Source organism: Mustela putorius, unplaced genomic scaffold, assembly GCF_011764305.1.
Source record: "Mustela putorius furo isolate JIRA1106 unplaced genomic scaffold, ASM1176430v1.1 tig00000738_pilon_pilon_pilon, whole genome shotgun sequence".
NCBI lineage: Eukaryota > Metazoa > Chordata > Mammalia > Carnivora > Mustelidae > Mustela > Mustela putorius.
The window spans coordinates 3,952,100-3,971,470 of NW_025421463.1; the positions used below are offsets into that span (position 1 = coordinate 3,952,100).

The window sequence follows — 19,371 nt, forward strand, 5'->3', positions numbered from 1 at the left end:
AAAATCTTTAAAAAAATAAAATAAGGGCAAACACCACGTGCCTGTCTGCCCCGAGAAGCAGAGGGCAGACAGAGACAGGGAGGAGGCAGGCCCGGGGAAGTATGAAAACAAGACCAAGGAGAGGAGGTGGGACATGGGCACAGAAAGAACCTGAACGCTCTTCCTCCCCATACTCAGCAGCAGCCTGGGAGTAAGAGAATCCTCTCACCTCGGGAGACGGTTCCAGAAGAAAGCCTGAGACGGACCCACCGCTCACCTGTAGTTGAAACGGAGCTTCTGAATGATAGCCTTCATCTTATCTATCTGCTCTGGGTTCGCCATGACTTTCTCGGTAAAGGGCACCTTCCGCTTATCGTCCGCGTAGGGCAAGAAGACGAGCTGGAAGCCTGAGGAAGGGGGAAAAGCCTCCTGAGATTTGACTTTATGGAAGGTTCCAGTTACAGAGCTGTCATTTGTCTCTCAACTCCAAGTTTGTCCTTCTACGATCTGTGACCCTGGGGCAGGGACCCTGCCACCCCTGCGTCTCCTTTACCAACTGACCCTGTGAGCATCTGCCCGACCGATTCCCTCTGGAGCCTGCAGAGCGGACAGGGAGGGAGGAGTACCCCTTCCCGCGCCCTCCCATCCCTGCCGCCCCCTCCCCCCGCCATGGCTCCTCGCCAGGGCCCTTCACCTGCCTGGCGGTTGGTTCCAGCCTCCGGCTTTCTTGACACACCCCGAGCCAGCTGGGCAGCGCCCCCACCCTTTCTGAGGCCCGCCTCTGCGCTTCAGCCTCTCCCCTCGGTTCCCACACCCCCAACCCACGTTAGAGGGAAAGAGGAAAGGTTATCAGGCTGTTCCTGTAACAGGTTCTAAGAGACTCGAAAATCTGGACTGGAACCAGCGACTGCTGCCAGGGGAAGGGCCCTTGCTGGCAAGGCCAACAGTGCTGAGCAAAAGGAAGAAACAAGTCCCTTTGCTCTCCGCTGCCCGAGGCTCCCATGAGCACCCACTAGTGACAGAGTCTGACAGTCAGGGGTGGAGGAGGAAACTGGTCTGGAGAGCATCAGCCTCAGCAGCACCGAGTGTAACAGGGGAATCTGGAGCTGAGAGACAGCCGCCTACTGACGGACATACAGAGCTCTTCCTCAGCACCCTGATGACCAGGGTTACAAACAGAACATTTTTGGGTGCCTGGGTGGTTCAGTGGGTGTCTAGGTGGCTCAGTAGGTTAAAGCCTCTGCCTTCGGCTCAGGGTATGATCCCGGGGTCCTGGGATCGAGCCCCGCATCCGGCTCTCTGCTCAGCAGGGAGCCTGCTTCCTCCTCTCTCTCTGCCTGCCTCTTTGCCTACTTGTGATCTCTGTCTGTCAAATAAATAAATAAAATCTTTTTTTAAAAAAAGAACCCAAATATAACATTTTTTTTAAAAGATTTTATTTATTTATTTGACAGAGAGAGATCACAAGTAGGCAGAGAGAGAGAGAGAGGAGGAAGCAGGCTCCCTGCTGAGCAGAGAGCCCGATGTGGGACTCGATCCCAGGACCCTGAGACCATGACCCGAGCCGAAGGCAGCGGCTTAACCCACTGAGCCACCCAGGCGCCCCCAAATATAACATTTTTGAAGAATTACTTTACAGTTTACTTTTATTAGCGTGGCTTATTGTCTTAGGCACTTTCACAGTTATTAACTTGTTTCACATGGGAAACAACCGAAAAGTAAGATGTTCCAGAATTCTCATCTTTGCAGATACGGAATGTAAGTCAAAAGGTTAAATGAATGCCCAAATCGGCCAGGTAACAAGTGGCAGGGATGGGCCTGAAATAAGAGAAAGTAAGCTTTCCCACACGTAAGGAGGATAAGTCAAGTCTGACTTCAAAACCCACAGTCTTTCTGCTCTACCTCATTGCCTTAGTATATGCAGAGGGTAAACCAAACACCAAACACTGCAAAGGTATCTAACAATGGCATTTAGTAAAGGTGCAGCAGTTGCGCCATAAACTTTGTCAGTAACCTGCCAACAGTCCCTATGCAGCCAATTCTTTAATGGTGGCTGCAGAGCTGCCTTGCATAGTTGCACATGCCGTGCACTGCACAACCATATTTGGCAGTTTTACCTGGCTCTGCATCAAATTCACCTGTGAAACCCTAAAATTTCCCAGACCCTATTCCTGGAGACTCTGGTTGAGCAGGTCTGAGTTAGGATCCTATAAGGGATTCCAAAGTCTGAGCAAGGTTCAGAAGCACTGAAAAGATCTCTTCCACATACCTGGGGGAGTCACCTGAATTTTCTGCTTATCCAGCTCCTCTTCCTGTGGCAACAAGGCCACAAAATAAGGAGGAATGTTCTGACGGGCGGTGTATCGACACACTGCCATGACCTCCTTCTCCAGACACTTGGTGAGGAGAGCATGGAACAGGGTTGAGCTCCCTGGAAAACAAACATCCCCGGAGTCTGCATCCCAAAGGTATCTCCTCCTCTTTTCCCTCTAGCCCAGGTTACAAGCCTATGATTTCTCTTCGATTTTCTTAAAAGGGCTTACGATACTTCATTAGGTCAAGTGTGATGAGCCCAAAGCTGAAAGGAAAGCGGGGCAGCAGAGGCACAGAAAGGAAGAGGAAGGAAAGCAATGAGAGGCTAAATACCTCAAACCCCCATTTCAGAGTGTGAATTATTAACATCAGTTCACTTGCACTATCTTTAGACTAATGTTGTAAGCCCCAGTTACTAATAAAAGCCAGCCAGGTCAAATACAGGGGCCGGTTAGCTACAGCACAGAGGAATTTAGGTCTGGACAGCACAAACACAATGACCTAGTTCACAGCATCTTTAACTGCCAACACTAGGGGAGAAACTGGGTTTTTGTTTTTTTAACTCTCCATCTGATGCCTCAAAGGAAGACTTCCATAGGAAGTAAGCTTTAAAAATTCTAATTCCATATCCTCCCCTGGATATTCACAAAGCATATTAGTGTATTATAGGCCCTAAAGAAACATCTTTAACTTTGTTTAGTCCCAAATTTCCACAACTTATCTGAGCACGAAACACTTTTAGAATGCCCCCTTAATATGTCCTACCCAGGCTCCAAGCAAGACGGCCTTCTGTGACTCATGCATTTACCCTCGGTCCACACCACATACCATTCACCAGGGACTCCTCGGGGTACACGAACAGGGAGGGCCTCAGGTGATGGTGTTTCTTCAGCATTGTCAAGGGCTTGAAACCGATGAGAATCAAACCTGGTTCATCAAAGCGTTTCAGCTCTTCTGTTTCCTCTTTCTCTAGTACAATCTCACGACTCCCATAGCTCTACAGGAAGGGGAACACAAGAGCCACATACACAGGCTACGTGGAGATGCAAAGTGATTGCCACACGACACTAGCAAGTTAAAATCAACTTTCTTTTAAGGAACAGGAAGATGGCTCACCAAGGACATCTTCCTGCTACCACAGGGAATGAACAGTTAGTTACTAAGGGCCAGCCAGACACCTTACATTCATCACGCAATTCATCTTCTGTGTCCTGGTAGATGTTAAAAACTGCTATACAGATGAATGAACTGAGTCTCGATGGTTGATAACTTGCTCCAGGTTATATAACTGAATTGGGCTTTAAGCCACCATCTCTCAGGTGCTGAAGGGCCATTCTCTTCGGGCATTTATCTCTTCCCTTAGTTAACATATACCGAACCCTCAGCATCGTCCCCGACCCACAAAAGCTCAAACCACACCTACTGATCGAGAAGACCTATGTCAGGTATTGGGGTAGGTCTGAGCAGACACGCACATTAAGTATTACTTCCAAACTTTAGTTTTGGATTATGGTCCTAGATATACAACTGGTAACAGAACTTAGCGAGAGTCAAATTTGAGTTTAACGAATAAAACAGAGCCCTCAAGTTTTTTTGAAGGCACACTGGATCAAGAAAGAAACTCCATAGGGTGCCTGGGTGGCTCAGTCGTTAAGCGTCTGCCTTCAGCTCAGGTAATGATCCCAGGGGCCTGGGATTGAACCCTGCATCAGGCTCCCTGCTTGGTAGGAAGCCTGCTTCTCCCTCTCCCACTCCCCCTGCTTGTGTTCCCTCTCTCGCTGTGTCTCTCTCTGTCAAATAAATAAATAAAATCTTTGGAAAAAAAAAAAAAGAAACTCCATGACCAGAAGAGCGACTGCCTATGAATAAACCAACATGAGTAACTAGTTACTTCCAAAATGGAAGAGGAAATATCTAGTCTTTTCCTTCCAAAAGTAGGGCAAAACACTCCAGCTTGAGATTTGTGCTCCAAAAAATATCTCATGAGTTGAATCAAAATAATAATTAATTTTAGTCACTTAGTTGATCCTTCTAGGTCCTGAACTTAGGCAAAAAATCTCAGATTCTTTCCCACATTTTGCATAGTTAGGAAGGATGAGTCATGGGGTACCTGGGTGGCTCAGTGCCTTATAGCCTCTGCCTTGGGCTCAGGTCATGATCCCAGGGTCCTGGGATCGAGCTCCACATGGGGCTCTCTGCTCAGCGGGGAGCCTGCTTCCCCTTCCCTCTCTGCCTGCCTCTCTGTCTGTCAAATAAATAGACAAAATCTTTAAAAAAAAAAAAAAAGGATGAGGGGCGCCTGGGTGGCTCAGTGGGTTAAGCCGCTGCCTTCGGCTCAGGTCATGATCTCAGGGTCCTGGGATCGAGTCCCGCATCGGGCTCTCTGCTCAGCAGGGAGCCTGCTTCCCTTCCTCTCTCTCTGCTTGCCTCTCCATCTACTTGTGATTTCTCTCTGTCAAATAAATAAATAAAATCTTAAAAAAAAAAAAAAAAAAAAAGGATGAGTCATTTGATTTTAATTTTAGACATCCAATCCTTCTACAGATTGAACAAAGGTAAGAGAACGAAGAAAGATAATGTTCTGCATTCTTAGTCCGTCCTTCGGATTAAGAAAGGCACGTGTAGGGGCGCCTGGGTGGCTCAGTGGGTTGAGCCGCTGCCTTCGGCTCAGGTCATGATCCCAGCGTCCTGGGATCGAGTCCCACATCGGGCTCTCTGCTCAGCGGGGAGCCTGCTTCCTCCTCTCTCTCTGCCTGCCTCTCTGTCTACTTGTGATTTCTGTCTGTCAAATAAATAAAATCTTTAAAAAAAAAAAAAAAAGAAAAGAAAAAGAAAGGCACGTGTATATCATTTCAAAGCACAGGAAAAAATTTGGTTCGGGGGAAAACAACTGCCCCCCCCCCCAAAAGTTCACTTCACAGCTAACAGCTTCCCTAGCTCTTCTCCCTAGTTATCGATAAAGCCTTTTCTACTACTCTACCCAAACAAGGAACTCGACTGTTAGAGCAGAATGCAGAGGGGTCAGGGGCTAAAGTTTCCACTGCCATTTTTTTCAAACGCTGGTTCTAACTCTCTAGCTGTCAAACTATCAATGATTTAGACACTGGGGTGCTTGGCTGGTTCAGCTGGAAAAGCATGCAACTCTTAATCTTGGGGTTGTGACTTCAAGCCCTATGTCGCCTGTAGAGATTACTTAATTTTTTTAAGATTTTTATTTATTTGACAGAAAGAGATCACAGGTAGGCAGAGAGGCAGGCAGAGAGAGAGAGGAGGAAGCAGGCTCCCGGCTGAGCAGAGAGCCCGATGCGGGCCTCGATCCCTGGACCCTGAGATCATGATCTGAGCCGAAGACAGAGGCTTTAACCCACTGATCCACCCAGGTGCCCTTTTTTTTTTTAAGATCTTATTTACTGGGGTGCCTGGGTGGCTCAGTCAGTTAAGCATCTGCCTTTGGCTCAAGTCATGATCTCAGGGTCCTGGGATGGAGCCCCATGTTGGGCTCCCTGCTCAGCATGGAGTCTGCTTCTCCCTCTCCCTCTGCCCCTCCCCCTGCTCCTGCTCTGTCTCACTCTCTCACTGCCTCTCAAATACATAAAAAAATCTTTAAAACAAAAGATCCAGATGCCAGAGTTCCAAACAGGAATGGTTTTGTGTTCTAACAGCCTAGCTACAAAGACGTACACAGAAAAATATTTAACTGGTTAGGCTAATCACTGTCTCCCTCCCTGTTAACTCTTCAACGGGACAAAATTCAGTAAGAAGGCAGGCCTACCTGAGACCTCTTGGTGTCACTAGGCAGAAGCAAACTGCCCGTATTTACATTAAATGTCCGGGTCTTGGATTTCACTGGTTCATTGGTTTCCCGATAAAGCCTCACTGGAGGAGGTTTGACAGCCTTCTGGACCATATTATACATGCCGACAGTGAGTGCTATATCTTTGCTCAGCTTAAACTTCAACCTGGAGGAGAGAAAAACAAAAAGCCATGGACTGAAAAATTATGATTTCCTAGCTAAAATTCTTTTGTGGTACCCAAGTCTTGTTTCATTCCCCCCAACAGTCCAAATTCCTCAGATATAAATATAACATGTTTAAATAATACAGTAGAGTTTGCGGAGCACCTGGGTGGCTCAGTGGGTTAAGGCCTCTGTCTTCGGCTCAGGTCATGATCCCAGGGTCCTGGGATCGAGCCCCGCATCGGGCTCTCTGCTCAGTGGGGAGCCTGCTGCCCCTTCTCTGCCTGCCTCTCTGCCTACTTGTGATCTCTCTCTCTGTCAAATAAATAAATAAAATCTTTAAAAAAAAAATACAGTCGAGTTTGCTATAATAGTATCTCAGGGTCTAGATCACAAAAATTAGTTTCAGAATATATAGTTAAATACTTAAAATAATGATAAAGAGTGTACTGTAATAAAAATAATGATTGTTTTAGGGTGCCTGGGTGGCTCAGTCAGTTAAGTGTCCAACTCCTGATTTCAGCTCAGGTCACAGTCTCAGGGTCAGGGGATGTGAGATCAGGTACCTATGTCAGGTACACTGGGTTCCACACTCAGTGGGGAATCTGCTTCTCTCTGCCCACCCCCCAACCCCACCACACACTCTCTCTAAAACAAACAAAAAAAAACAAACAAACAAAGATTCTCTTCCTGTTCTTCTGCCCCTCCCCCACCAGACTCACACATGTTCTCTTTCTGTCTCTAAAAAATAAGGAGCCAGGGTGGCTCAGTCAGTTTAGCATCTGCTTTCGGCTCAGGCCCTGATCCCAGGGTCCTGGACTCGAGCCCTGTGTGGGCTCCTTCATCAGCGGGCAATCTGCTTCCCCCTCTCCCTCTGCCTGCTCCTCCCCCGCCAGTACTCTCTCTCTCTCAAATAAATAAAATCTTTTCAAAAATAAAGATGAAAGTTAGTATGTTAACAAATAACTTAGGGCAGTGCTGGCACACAATAACCTTGTGATAACATAATTCCATTATTTGATTATAGTGAGAACATTAATCATTTTCTAGGCCTAAGGCGTTATTAGTTCTCAAACAGTTCCAGTTTATTACTCCTTTCAAGTATCCTGTAACCATTCGTCCAAAGAATAATACTAACATTTGGGGATGCCTGGGTGGCTCAGTTGGTTAAGCCGCTGCCTTCGGCTCAGGTCATGATCCCAGGGTCCTGGGATCGAGTCCTGCATCGGGCTCCTTGCTCAGCAGGGAGCCTGCTTCCCTTCCTCTCTCTCTGCCTGCCTCTCTGCCTGCTTGTGTGTACTCTCTCTCTCTGACAAATAAATAAAATCTTTAAAAAAAAAAAAAAAGAAAGAAAGAAAATACTAACATTTGTAAATAATCACTATGCCACGCACTCTGCCTGGGCTATCTGGGTTAGTCAATACAGCCGTCCTATGAGGAGGGACTATGTTTGCCCCCATTCTACAGAAGTCCAGAGAAGTTACGTGACTTGCTCCAGGTTGCCCAGCAGAAGGCGGGGACTACAATCCAAGCCAATCTGGCTCCAGAACCTACATTTTTTTTTTTTTAAGATTTTATTTACTTATTTGACAGAGAGAGAGAGAGAGATCACAAGCAGGCAGAGAGGCAGGTGGGGGCGGGAGAAGCAGGCCCCCCGCTGAGCAGAGAGCCTGATGTAAGGCTCGGTCCCAGGACCCTGAGATCATGCCCTGAGCTGAAGGCAGAAGCTCTAACCCACTGAGCCACCCCGGCGCCCCCAGGACCTACATTTAACCGCTATTTTATCCTCTCTGCCGTCCCCACCTAAACATGTGCTAGATTTCCAAATTGCAGTGACAATACTCCATTATTTCAGGAAGGGAGAAGAGATGCCAGCGTGTTTGTGTGAAGAAAAAGAAATCATTCCCAAGGGGCAAAGGAGAGAGCCCACAACCAAACTATAGCCGTTCGCAGTGGGCTACTATGTGGTTGCCCTGAAATCGTTTCATGGGTTTTCTAGTAGAACTGTCAGTAACCTCCTGAAAACTCAAAAACTACCTATGGTCATGTTCCCCTATGTTGAGGAACCTAGTCGAAAACAAAAGCCTGACGTTAACCTTTCGAAAGCAACATGGGGGAGCCCTTGGGACTCTCATGGCAAAGTTCTCTAAGAGAAGGTAATTTAGGGGCGCCTGGGTGGCTCAGTGGGTTAAGCCGCTGCCTTCGGCTTGGGTCATGATCTCAGGGTCCTGGGATCGAGTCCCGCATCGGGCTCTCTGCTTGGCAGGGAGCCTGCTTCCCTCTCTCTCTCTCTCTCTGCCTGCCTCTCCATCTACTTGTGATTTCTCTCTGTCAAATAAATAAATAAAATCTTTAAAAAAAAAAAGAGAGAGAAGGTAATTTAGGGGCGCCTGGCTCATTGGGTTAAGCCTCTGCCTTCAGCTTAAGTCATGATCTTAGGGTCCTGGGATCAAGTCCCATATTGGGCTCTCTGCTCAGCAGGAAGCCTGCTTCTCCCTCCCCTCTGCCTGCCTCTCTGCCTACTCATGATCTCTCTGTCAAATAAATAAATAAAATCTTTTTTTAAAAAATAAATAAAAGGGTCGCCTGGGTGGCTCAGTGGGTTAAGCCTCTGCCTTCGGCTCGGGTCACGATCCCAGGGTCCTGGGATGGAGCCCCGCATCAAGCTCTCTGCTCAGCGGGAAGCCTGCTTCCTTCTCTCTCTTTCTCTGCCTGCCTCTCTGCCTACTTGTGATCTCTCTGTCAAATAAATAAATAAAATCTTTTAAATAAATAAATAAGATTTTTTAAAAAGAGAAGGTAATTTAACAAGCTGGTTCCTGTTGATTTCAAGTTTGTAAGAAACCAGAATAACGCAACACCATGACAGTAACTAGCACTTCCGGAGTTTTTGCTCTAGACCAGGTATTACTGTTATCCCCAATTTACAGAGAAGCAAGCAGACGACATACTAGTGACTTCAGGTGAGGACAGCAGTAGGCCACAACTGTTTACACCAAGGAAGTGGAGAGCTGTGTTCTTCTGGAGAACTAGCCTACCCACTCTTGCCAGAGGAAGAGAAGCACATATGCAAACATGCTAGGCAGAGATAAAGCGAGTTTTCAGTGAGGCACACGGGGAGGCACCGCCCAGAGGTAAGGAGCCAAGGAAGCTTTGTCAAAGCAGCTGGGTGTTCCCAACCGGGCAGGGCCCTTGCAGGCGGTTGGCCCAGGTTCAGAGCGCACCTGCACAGCACACGCTTCTTGGTCTCCTTGGCGCGGACCTTCCTTAGCAGGTCCTCCAGTTTGCTGGATTCCTCAAAGTGAACCCCTAAGTCCTCATCCTCGGCTGTGCTGATGATATCTTGGTAAAACAAGGATATGTCAAAGCCCCCACGTTTCTTCAGGTGCATCAAGTCCAGGAAGATACCTGGGGAAAGGAAAACAACTTTCAGCAAGCGAGAATTTTTTTTTCAGTTAAACCTAAATACGCAAAGAACTAGATGGGTTATTAACATTTTCAGGACTTATAGACGCGCTAAGGGAATCAGCTGCTATAAGGGCAACTTATTCAATATTTTAATTTTATTTTTAAATAGGCTCCACGCCCAACGTGGGGCTCGAACTCCCAACCTTGAGATCAAAAGTCACATGCTTTACTGATGGAGCCATCCAGGTGCCCTGAGCATTTACTTATTCAAACCATCACCATGCATGGTAGCATGAAAAGACAAGAAAAGCTCGCTCTAGTAGAGCTCTTAAGAAAACACACGGCCCCGGGGCGCCTGGGTGGCTCCGTGGGGTGAGCATCTGACTCTTGATTTCAGCTCAGGTCATGATCTCAGGGTCGTGAGCTCAAGCCCGGAGCCTGGAGTCCGGCTCCACACACAAGGCGGGCTGTTTGCGATTCGTTCCCTCTGCCCTCCCCGCACCCACCGATCACACACACACACTCTCTGTGTCTCTCTAAAACAAATAAATCTTAAAAAAGAAAAAAGAGAGAGAGAGAGAGAGAGCAAATGGCTTCATCATTTTCAGTAGGAATGTTACATAGATGTCTCCCCCAGCATCACTTTATTCTTTCATTTCATACTCAGTGGAGAAAAAAGAAATGTTTGACATTAACTAGCAATAAGATTAAGTGTCGATTTAAAAGAACAGGGATGGGGCTGGGCGCCTGGGTGGCTCAGTGGGTTAAAGCCTCTGCCTTCGGCTCAGGTTATGATCTCAGGGTCCCAGGATCGAGTCCCTCACTGGGCTCTCTGCTCAGTGGGGAGCCTGTTTCCCACTCTCTCTCTGCCTGCCTCTCTGCCTACTTGTGATCTCTGTCAAATAAAATTTTTTTTAAATTTTTAAAAAATAAATAAATAAAAATAAAAGAACAGGGATGGGGTGCTTGCGTGGCTCAGTCAGCTGACTGTCTCCCTTCAGCTCAGGTCATGATCCTGAGGCCCTGGGATAGAGCTCTGTGTGGGGCTCTCTGCTCAGCCAGGGAGCCTGCTTCTCCCGTCTGCTGTTTTCCCCGGTTGTGCACACTCTCTCCCTCTTTCTCTGTCAAAAAAAATAAAAGCTTTAAAAAATAAAAACAGGGGTGCCTGGGTGGCTCAGTGGGTTAAAGCCTCTGCCTTCAGCTCAGGTCATGATCTCAGGGTCCTGGGATCAAGCTCTGTATCGGGCTCTCTGCTCAGTGGAGAGCCTGCTTCCCCCTCTTTCTCTGCCTGCCTCTCTGCCTACTTGTGATCTCTCTGTCAAATAAATAAATCTTTAAAAAATAAAAATAAAAATAAAAAATCAGAAAGGAACACAAAGATGCCAACCTGTGTCACGGAGATCTCCAGCTTTGGTCCTGGCCCGGCTGGCTTTGGCACTGTCAAGGCCATGGGGGTCATCTTCATTGGTGAACAGCATGATCCTCTTATGGCTCATCTTGACCTGGACATCGCTAAAGAGGTTGGCGCAGACCCAGAGCACCTCACTCAGTGAGTAGTCAGACCCATGGCCAATTAGGTCTTGGAAATGTTCCTTCCCCTGCTCCCCTTTAAACTGGTCAAGCTCGAGCACTCGTTTCGCACCTGATCAAAGACAAGGAGTCAAACAGGCAGAAAAATCAGAACAGAGTTAATGTCCCATTTATATGGTAAACAGAAGAGCCGAGGTCCTGTTCTCACCCCAGAAGTGTTTAACCCACAAAGTGCACATCCCAGGAAGAACCCCCCTCTGCAGGAAAGCATATTCTTAGTCAACATGTCATCTACTTCCTTCTCCACATCCTTCTCTGTTCAGGGCAGTGACCTTCCAGTTTAAGGGAAAAGCTGATCTTACGCCTCTACTGACCTGGATTATCCAACTCCTGCAAGACGTAAATATTTTTGAAATTCACTGAATTTTTATCCTTCTCAGTACCATAGAACACCACTGCCAAGAGATCTTGATCACTGCTTATGATCTTATTGGTATACACACTCAGGATACACTGACAAAATCAAAATAAAAATTCAATTAATATTTAACTTACCATAAAATTTAAACTCCGTAAGTGCCTGGGGCATAGTAGATGCTTAATATATTTGCTGAATCTGTCCATGGCGTTAGATTAAGGCCTGACTCCTACCTTCAGGAAAGTCATGAATCAGTGAGAAAGATGGGCATATATATTATGCTATAACAAAAGGCAAAGTGTGTTAAGTATGAGTAGTTCCTACCGCAAGAAATCAAAGAACTAGAAACACTTATTAGGGAGGAAATTCTGCTGTTAAGAAGGGAAAACAGCCCAGCATTGGAATCAGAAAACCTGACGTGAGTCCCACTAATGTCATTTACTGAACTGACTTGAGTTTGGACAGGCCATGTGATCTTCCCTCAAGCAGCCTGAGACCAAGAAACAGAAGGTACCTATGTAAAATAATTACCTATGCGAAAGGTTTAAGCTAACAATAAGTAGATGTGGCCCAACAGGAAGTCCTTAACTGCTAACAGCATCTTTTTTTCCCTAACAGCATCTTTTAGAATAAAATTTGCTTAATTACACAATTAAAGATGTCAGTATTCTAGGAAAATCCTGTCTAGTAATTATTTCTACAAGTATTTTAACCTACTCTTTTTTTTTTAATTGAAGTATATTGTAACATAATGTTACCTGTGTCAGGTGTACTCATAGTGATGTGACAAATCTGTACATTATGCTTTGCTCGTCACAAGTGTAGCTCCCACCTGTCACCCTATAAAGCTATTATCATACCACTGACTATGTTCCTTCTGCTGTACTTTCCATCCCCTAACTTTACTTTGAGCAGTCTATAAACATTTACAAAACTTTGGTGAGGGGCCCCTGGTGGCTCAGTGGGTTAAAGCCTCTGCCTTCACTCAGGTCATGATCTCAGGGTCCTGGGATCGAGCCCCGCATCAAGCTCTCTGCTCAGCAGGGAGCCTGCTTCCCTTCCTCTCTCTCTGCCTGCCTCTCTGCCTACTTGTGATCTCTGTCTGTCAAATAAATAAATAAAATCTTAAAAAAAAAAAAAAACACACTTTGGTGAGCGCTTCTTTTAGGTTCTAAGAATTTTTTTTTAAAATTTTTTTTGAGAAAATATTTTTTCATTGCTTATCAAATACATTATATTCATCTGTGAATGTCTCACTTATTTGCTACATAGTAATACCTTTTCTTTTGGATCCTTTAGGCATAAAGTGTTCTAAGAACCCTTTGAAATTACATGCAGAAGTGTGAGTGTATCTTTTTTGGAGATGGGGTATATAGCTTTTGCCACATCCTCAAAGAAGGCCACAATCCCAAAAAGGTGAAAGCAGTCCTCCTCAAAGAGTGATCTCCAAACTAGCAACATCAGCATTACCTAGGAACTTGCTGGAAATGCAAATTCTTGGTCCCAGCTCTAGATCTACAGAACCAGAAATTCTGATTCTGGGGTAAGGCTCTGCATATGTGCTAACAAGGTCTACAGATGACTCTGAAAACCACTGCTTTAAAGTTAAGGACTATTCTCATTAATTCTTTTTCTAGATACAAGATATTCTGATTTGCCAACTACAAGAACTGTCTGTATACAAATTAGAACATCAGAAGCTTCTGTTTGGCTCCAAACTCTAAAAATATAAAATATAATATATGCGGCTAAGTCTTTAGAATTTATAATTCTTCTCTATAAAGAAATGCTAATCTTCTGGAGATGGACTTCACATAACAAAATTAACCATTTTTATTTTATTTTTCAATAGGCTCCATACCCAGTGTGAGACTTGAACTCACAGCCCCAAGATCAAGGGTCTCATGCCCTACTGATTAAGCCAGCCGATGTCCCCAGATTAACCATTTTAACATTAATTAGTTCAGTAGTATTTAGTACATTCGCAACGCTGGATAACCACCACCGTCTAGTTCCGAAAGAATTTCATCACCCCAAAAGCAAGCACCACTCTTACCATTAAGTGATTGCTCCCTCCGTGCCTCTGCCTCCATCGCCATTCCTGGTCACCACCGACCTACACTCTCCAAGGATTATGTATTTTTTATTTCATATAAATGTAATCCCAAAATGTGTGACCTTTTGTCTGGCTTCCTTGACTTAACATGTTTTCAAGGTTCATTCCCTTGTGGTCTCAATATATCACTCCATTTTAGGGCTGAGTAGTACTCCACAGCATGTATAAACATTTTGTTTACCCATTCAAAACATTCAGGAATAACACAGAGGTAGTGGTTACACAACATTATGGATGACTAAAACCTTTGAAATGTGTACCTTAAAATGGTTAATTTTACGTTATGTAAACTATAGCTCAATTTAAGAAAAAAAATATTGAGGCTCCTGGGTGGCACCTTTGGCTGAGTGTCAGACTCTTGGTTTTGGCTCAGTCGTGAGATCAAACCCCACATTGGGCGCCTGGCTCAGTAGGGAGTCTGCTTGAGATTCTCTACCTCTCTCAGCCCCTCGCCCTGCTAACACTCTCTCTCTTAAATAAATAAATTTTTTAAAAAAACAGAACAAGGGGCGCCTGGGTAGCTCAGTTGGGTGAGCGTCTGCCTTCGGCTCAGGTCATGATCCCGAGGTCCTGGGATCGAGCCCCACATTGGGTTCCTTGCTCTGTGGGGAGCCTGCTTCTCCCTCTGCCGCCTGCTCTCCTGGGTTGTGCTCTCTCTCCCTCTCAAATAAAGAAGTAAAATCTCAAAACAAAACAGAACAAAACCAAATATTTACTCCTTGATGGGACAGGTACTATTATTTTCTCCATTACGCAGATGAGGAGATAGATACCAAAAGGTTCAGCAACTCTTCTGTCTTCATATAGTTTGTAATCAAGACCAGAATCAAGACCTGAACCCATTTTTATTCTATTGGGTAATTAGCTAGGAGAGGGACTGCTGGGTCATGTGAGAATTCTATGTTTAATTCTCTGAGGAACTGCCATCCTGTTTCCCACAGCAGCCGATCCATCTCACATTCCCACCAGCAACGTAGGTTTCCAATTTCTCTGCATCCTTGCCAGCGTTTCTTTGTATCCTTTTTTCCCCTCTAAAATAAAGCCATGCTAGTGGGTGGGATATTATCTCACTATGGTTTTGCTTTGCTTTTAATTTGCTTTTCTCTAATGACTAAAGATATGCATCTTTTTGAGGGCTTCTTGACCATCTGTAGATCTCTAGAGAAATGTTGCAAATCCTGGGGCACCTGGGTGGCTCAGTGGTTTAAGTCTCTGCCTTCGGCCCAGGTCATGATCTCAAGATCCTGGGATGGAGCCCAACATCGGGCTCTCTGCTCAGCGGGGAGCCTGCTTCCCCCCTCTCTCTCTGCCTTCCTGTCTGCCTACTTGTGATCTCTGTCTATCAAATAAATAAATAAATAAATCTTTTTTAAAAAAATGTTGCAAATCTTATGCCCATTTTTAAATGGAGTTGTCTTTTTGCAGTCTTTTTTCAGCCATGGGTAATACTCAACTTCCAAATACCAATAAAAAGAGGACTCATTTAACACCATTAACTGTTAGAATATCCTTTCTTCCTGCACACGCACATCTTTACAGGAGGAGGAGCCCTTCTGTACCACCAGCGCTAACACAAGAAGTGGGAGCAATGTATTCCTAGGGTCTGAAGTCCAAACACAAAATAAAATGGGTCTATTCTCCAGTGCTGCTACCTTTTTTTTTTTTTTTTTTTAGCTCAGAGTACATGTAGCCATCCTGGGAGAGGCTAACCAACACCGATCATTCACAAATTTTTCAAAGAGTCCATAATTTTTAGAGTAGTGTTAATACTTTTTTCTTCCTCTCCTTCTTTCCTTTTTTTAAATTAAATAGCAGGTCGTCTTACCTGGATGCTCATGTCAAAAGGAGTCATTTCATCTTCACCCTCAGATTCAAACATGGCCCTAGAACCATCAACCAAAAAAATCAAACTATCTCTTCCTGAGTATGTATATTCTCCTATGGGGGAAAAAAACAGAAGAAAATGTTTGCACCTGTGGTCATATTTATCATGTTTATTATTCATGTAAAACAAAGAAAAAAAAGCCCATTACAATGTCCACCCTCCTCCAAAGAGTAACCACTAAACTGACTTTCAATAATCATTTCCTTATTTCCTTTGTAATTTTATCATCCTAGTGAACATTCCTAAACACTAGTTTTGATTTAATTAAGTTTCGAGGGGCACCTGGGGGACTCAGTCAGTTAAGCATCTGACACTTAATCTCAGCTCAGGTCTTGATCTCAGGGTCGTGAGTTCAAGCCCCCAGTTGGGCTCCACACTGGGCATGGAGCCTACTTAGAAAAAATAAGTTTTTGAAACCTCTTAATCTATAGATACACCTCCGTTTTTGTGTCTTATAACTTATTTGCCAAAGAACCAGAATGTTGTGTTACATAGTTTTCCACTTTCTGGATTTTGCTGACTGCACTCTTTCGGTATAAACTGACATAATCCTCTGTCTTTCCTACTGAGGACCTAGAGAGGGTTCATCATCAGATTCAGGTGTTCTTTTTTCCTTTCTGGCATCATAGGCGATGCTGAGTTTTTTATAAAAACACATAAAATGGGGGCACCTGGGTGGCTCAGTGGGTTAAAGCCTCTGCTTTGAGCTCAGGTCATGATCCCAGGGTCCTGGGATCGAGCCTCGCATCGGGCTCTCTGCTCAGCAGGAAGCCTGCTTCCTCCTCTCTCTGCCTGCCTCTCTGCCTACTTGTGATCTCTGTCTGTAAAACAACATAAAATGGGGGCTCCTGGGTGGCCCAGTCAGTTAAGTGTCTGCCTTTGGCTCAGGTCACGATCTCAGGGTCCTGGGATGGAGATCGAGCCCCAGTCAGGATCCCTGCTCAACAGGGAGTCTGCTTCTCCCTCTGCCCTTCCCCCATGCTTGTCCTTGCCTGCTCACTCACCTGCTCAATCTCTCTCTTGTGTTCTCTCAAATAAATAAATAAATAAAATCTTTAAAAAAAAGAAACACATAAAATGTCTGGTTGTCTCCCTTTTTTTTCACACTGCTGCTTTTAATACAATAAATATAATTTCCCATCTATAAAATATGGCGATTACGGGTCAAGAGCCCTAAACAAAAATTTTTTTCATTTTAATTAATTTATTTTTATTAACATATAATGTATTATTTGTTTCAGGGGTACATGGCGGTGATTCATCAGGCTTACACAATTCACAGCACTCACCATAGCACATACCCTCTCCAATGTCCATCACCCAGCACCCCCATCCCCCCCACCCCCTCTTAGAGCACCCTCAGTTTGTTTCCTGAGATTAAGAGTCTCTTATGGTTTGTACAAAAATTCTATCATGACCCAGTGAATTCTACCTCTTAGCAATCTAAAGAACATAAGATATGGGAAACCCCTTATACAAAATTTTCCACAACAATGTTGTTCATTAAAGTCAGAAATTGAAAATAGGGCACCTGGGTGGCTAGGTCATTAAGCATCTGCCTTCAGCTCAGGTCATGATCCCAGGGTCCTGGAATCAAGCCCCACATCAGGCTCCCTGCTCAGCAGGAAACCTACTTCTCCCTCTCCCACTCCCCCAGCTTTGTTCCCTCTCTTGCTGTGTGTGTCTCTCTCTCTGCCAAATAAACAAATAAAAGCTTGAAAAAAAAAAAAAAGAAAAAGAAAAAGAAATTGAAAGTAACTAAAATGTCCAATGGGAAGCAGAGTGAAAAAATCACAGTACCTTTAAAATGAGTTATAAAGATGACATATATGTAGTTACATGGGAAAATATATCTATAATATACTAAGGAAAAAAGGCAGAACACAAAATCTATGTTTAAAATTGTTTTTGGAAGACTGGTGCAAATGAAAACGAAAAAACATATATTCACTATGATTATAAAAAATCAGACACAAAGAAAAGCAGACATACATAGTTAAGAAATATCAGAATGAAAGATGAAGGAGGGGCGCCTGGGTGGCTCAGTGGATTAAGCCGCTGCCTTCGGCTCAGGTCATGATCTCAGGGTCCTGGGATCGAGTCCCGCATCGGGCTCTCTGCTCAGCGGGGAGCCTGCTTCCCTCTCTCTCTCTCTCTCTGCCTGCCTCTCCATCTACTTGTGATTTCTCTCTGTCAAATAAATAAATAAAATAAAAAAAAAAAAAAAAGAAAGATGAAGGAAACTTCCTTCAATGAAGGAAATAGGCAAAATGCCAAAAAGCTGGCAATAGTAGTGTTTAGGCAGTAGATTACAGCAAATTTTCTTTTATGTTATACATTTCCTGTGTTTCTCACTTTTAGTAAAAACACTTTAAAATTTTTTTACCCAGGACTTAAATTCACCAGTATGTAAACTACATGTCCCCCCTACTTCTCTTCCTTTATCCTTTGTGTTACTACCACGCCTGAGACCATGGTGAGAGAATGAATCTCGTAACTGTGTTGCTCACGTTTTCGCTTTGGTTGCTGCAGTTATTGTAGGGTGAAGACATTTTTATACTGAGGTCCTACAATGAGTAAAACAACTCTCCTGGGTGAGGAAGGGTCTTCCCTGAGCCACCTAAGGTGACAAAAGGTACCAATGTTCAGGGTCATTGACTGGAGCTCAACAGATGTCTCTCTACCTACCAGAACCCAGTAAAAGTTGAAGGGTACAAATGTCTCAAGCACTGGAGTAGGACTTGAGTAAAAGAGCCTTGGATAGCTCTGCAAAGTTCAAAGGAAGAAAAGCATTTGAGATTCTCTGGGGAGGGCAGGGTAAGCCATTAGAAAGCAGAGACAGGGAAAGTCATACACAGAACTGCGCACACGTTGAAGTCACTTACCTCCTGCTTCAAGTCCCTCTTCTTGTTCTTCTTCCTCATCGCCCTCGTTTTTGTAATAAGACTCCCAACCTGACATATTGTTTACTGCTCACCAGGTGAAAGAAAGTTATGATCAGTAAGAAGCAAATTTAACCCTTAAAAATATCGACTCCTAGGCTCCTATGAGATCCGCCCTAAAGTCTCAAGGTTACTGGTGAGGAATGTGGATGCTGGATCCTGCTGCCTCCAGAGCTCTCAGTAACTGAGATGTACTAGTATACGGCCGTAGGCATCATTCCAGCGGCAGCCTCACCTCCGCTATCCCTCAGGGCCGCTTCAGGGCTCGTAGCGGCCCTCCGACTGACTGGGGTGCTGGGGCAGCCCAACCTGAAGGTCCCGTCTGGCCTCCAGCACCATCTGGACCTACGGAATTCCTGCTCCAGGGTACTAGATACTCTAGCGGACCCACTCATCCCGCCCCCAAATTTCCCCCAACTCCTGGGCCAGCCACGCCGAGCGACAGGGCCTCACTGCAGGCTGGCCTCAAGGCCAGGAGCCGCCTCCCACGGAGGAGGGGACGGGAACCAGAATCAGTCTCTACCCCGCCGGTCTGCACACTTCGTGCTGACGCTGCCTCGCGGGGAGGCTAGAGGGGCGCGCAAGACTAAGTGAGCGAAGCACGTTGAGGCCAGCCCCGGCCGGAAAGCAAGGGACAAAGCGAAAAGCCCGAACTGCCTACCTTAGAAACAACGAAGAGATCAATTTGGACAAAAGGCGGGGCGCCACGCTCGCAGGGGTTCCAGTTCGCGCTCCCAATCAACGCCCGTTACGTCATCACGCATAGCGCGCACATTCCTCCTCAAGTTGACACGCCCACTTCCCCCACCCGCTTTCCACTACTGT

General features: G+C 45.3%; 1 protein-coding gene across 4 annotated transcripts in view; it reads right to left on the minus strand.

Moving 5' to 3' along the window:
- Positions 1-19,310, minus strand: part of XRCC6 (X-ray repair cross complementing 6) — a 36,323-nt gene extending 17,013 nt beyond the window's left edge. For 2 of the 4 annotated variants that reach the window (XM_004771231.3, XM_004771230.3), the window contains exons 1-10: positions 19,208-19,310; positions 18,490-18,573; positions 15,545-15,657; positions 11,560-11,698; positions 11,043-11,297; positions 9,472-9,655; positions 6,065-6,251; positions 3,121-3,289; positions 2,249-2,410; positions 257-386 (exon numbers count right to left, since the gene is read on the minus strand). In XM_004771231.3, coding sequence (XP_004771288.1) covers positions 257-386; positions 2,249-2,410; positions 3,121-3,289; positions 6,065-6,251; positions 9,472-9,655; positions 11,043-11,297; positions 11,560-11,698; positions 15,545-15,657; positions 18,490-18,565 — 1,415 coding nt within the window. In that variant the 5' untranslated portion in view covers positions 18,566-18,573; positions 19,208-19,310. Of the gene's footprint in view, positions 1-256; positions 387-2,248; positions 2,411-3,120; positions 3,290-6,064; positions 6,252-9,471; positions 9,656-11,042; positions 11,298-11,559; positions 11,699-11,740; positions 11,837-15,544; positions 15,658-18,489; positions 18,574-19,207 lie in introns of those variants that run through there. The other 2 variants (XM_013045164.2, XM_013045165.2) reach the window with 2 other exon arrangements.
- Positions 19,311-19,371: the final 61 nt, after the last annotated feature.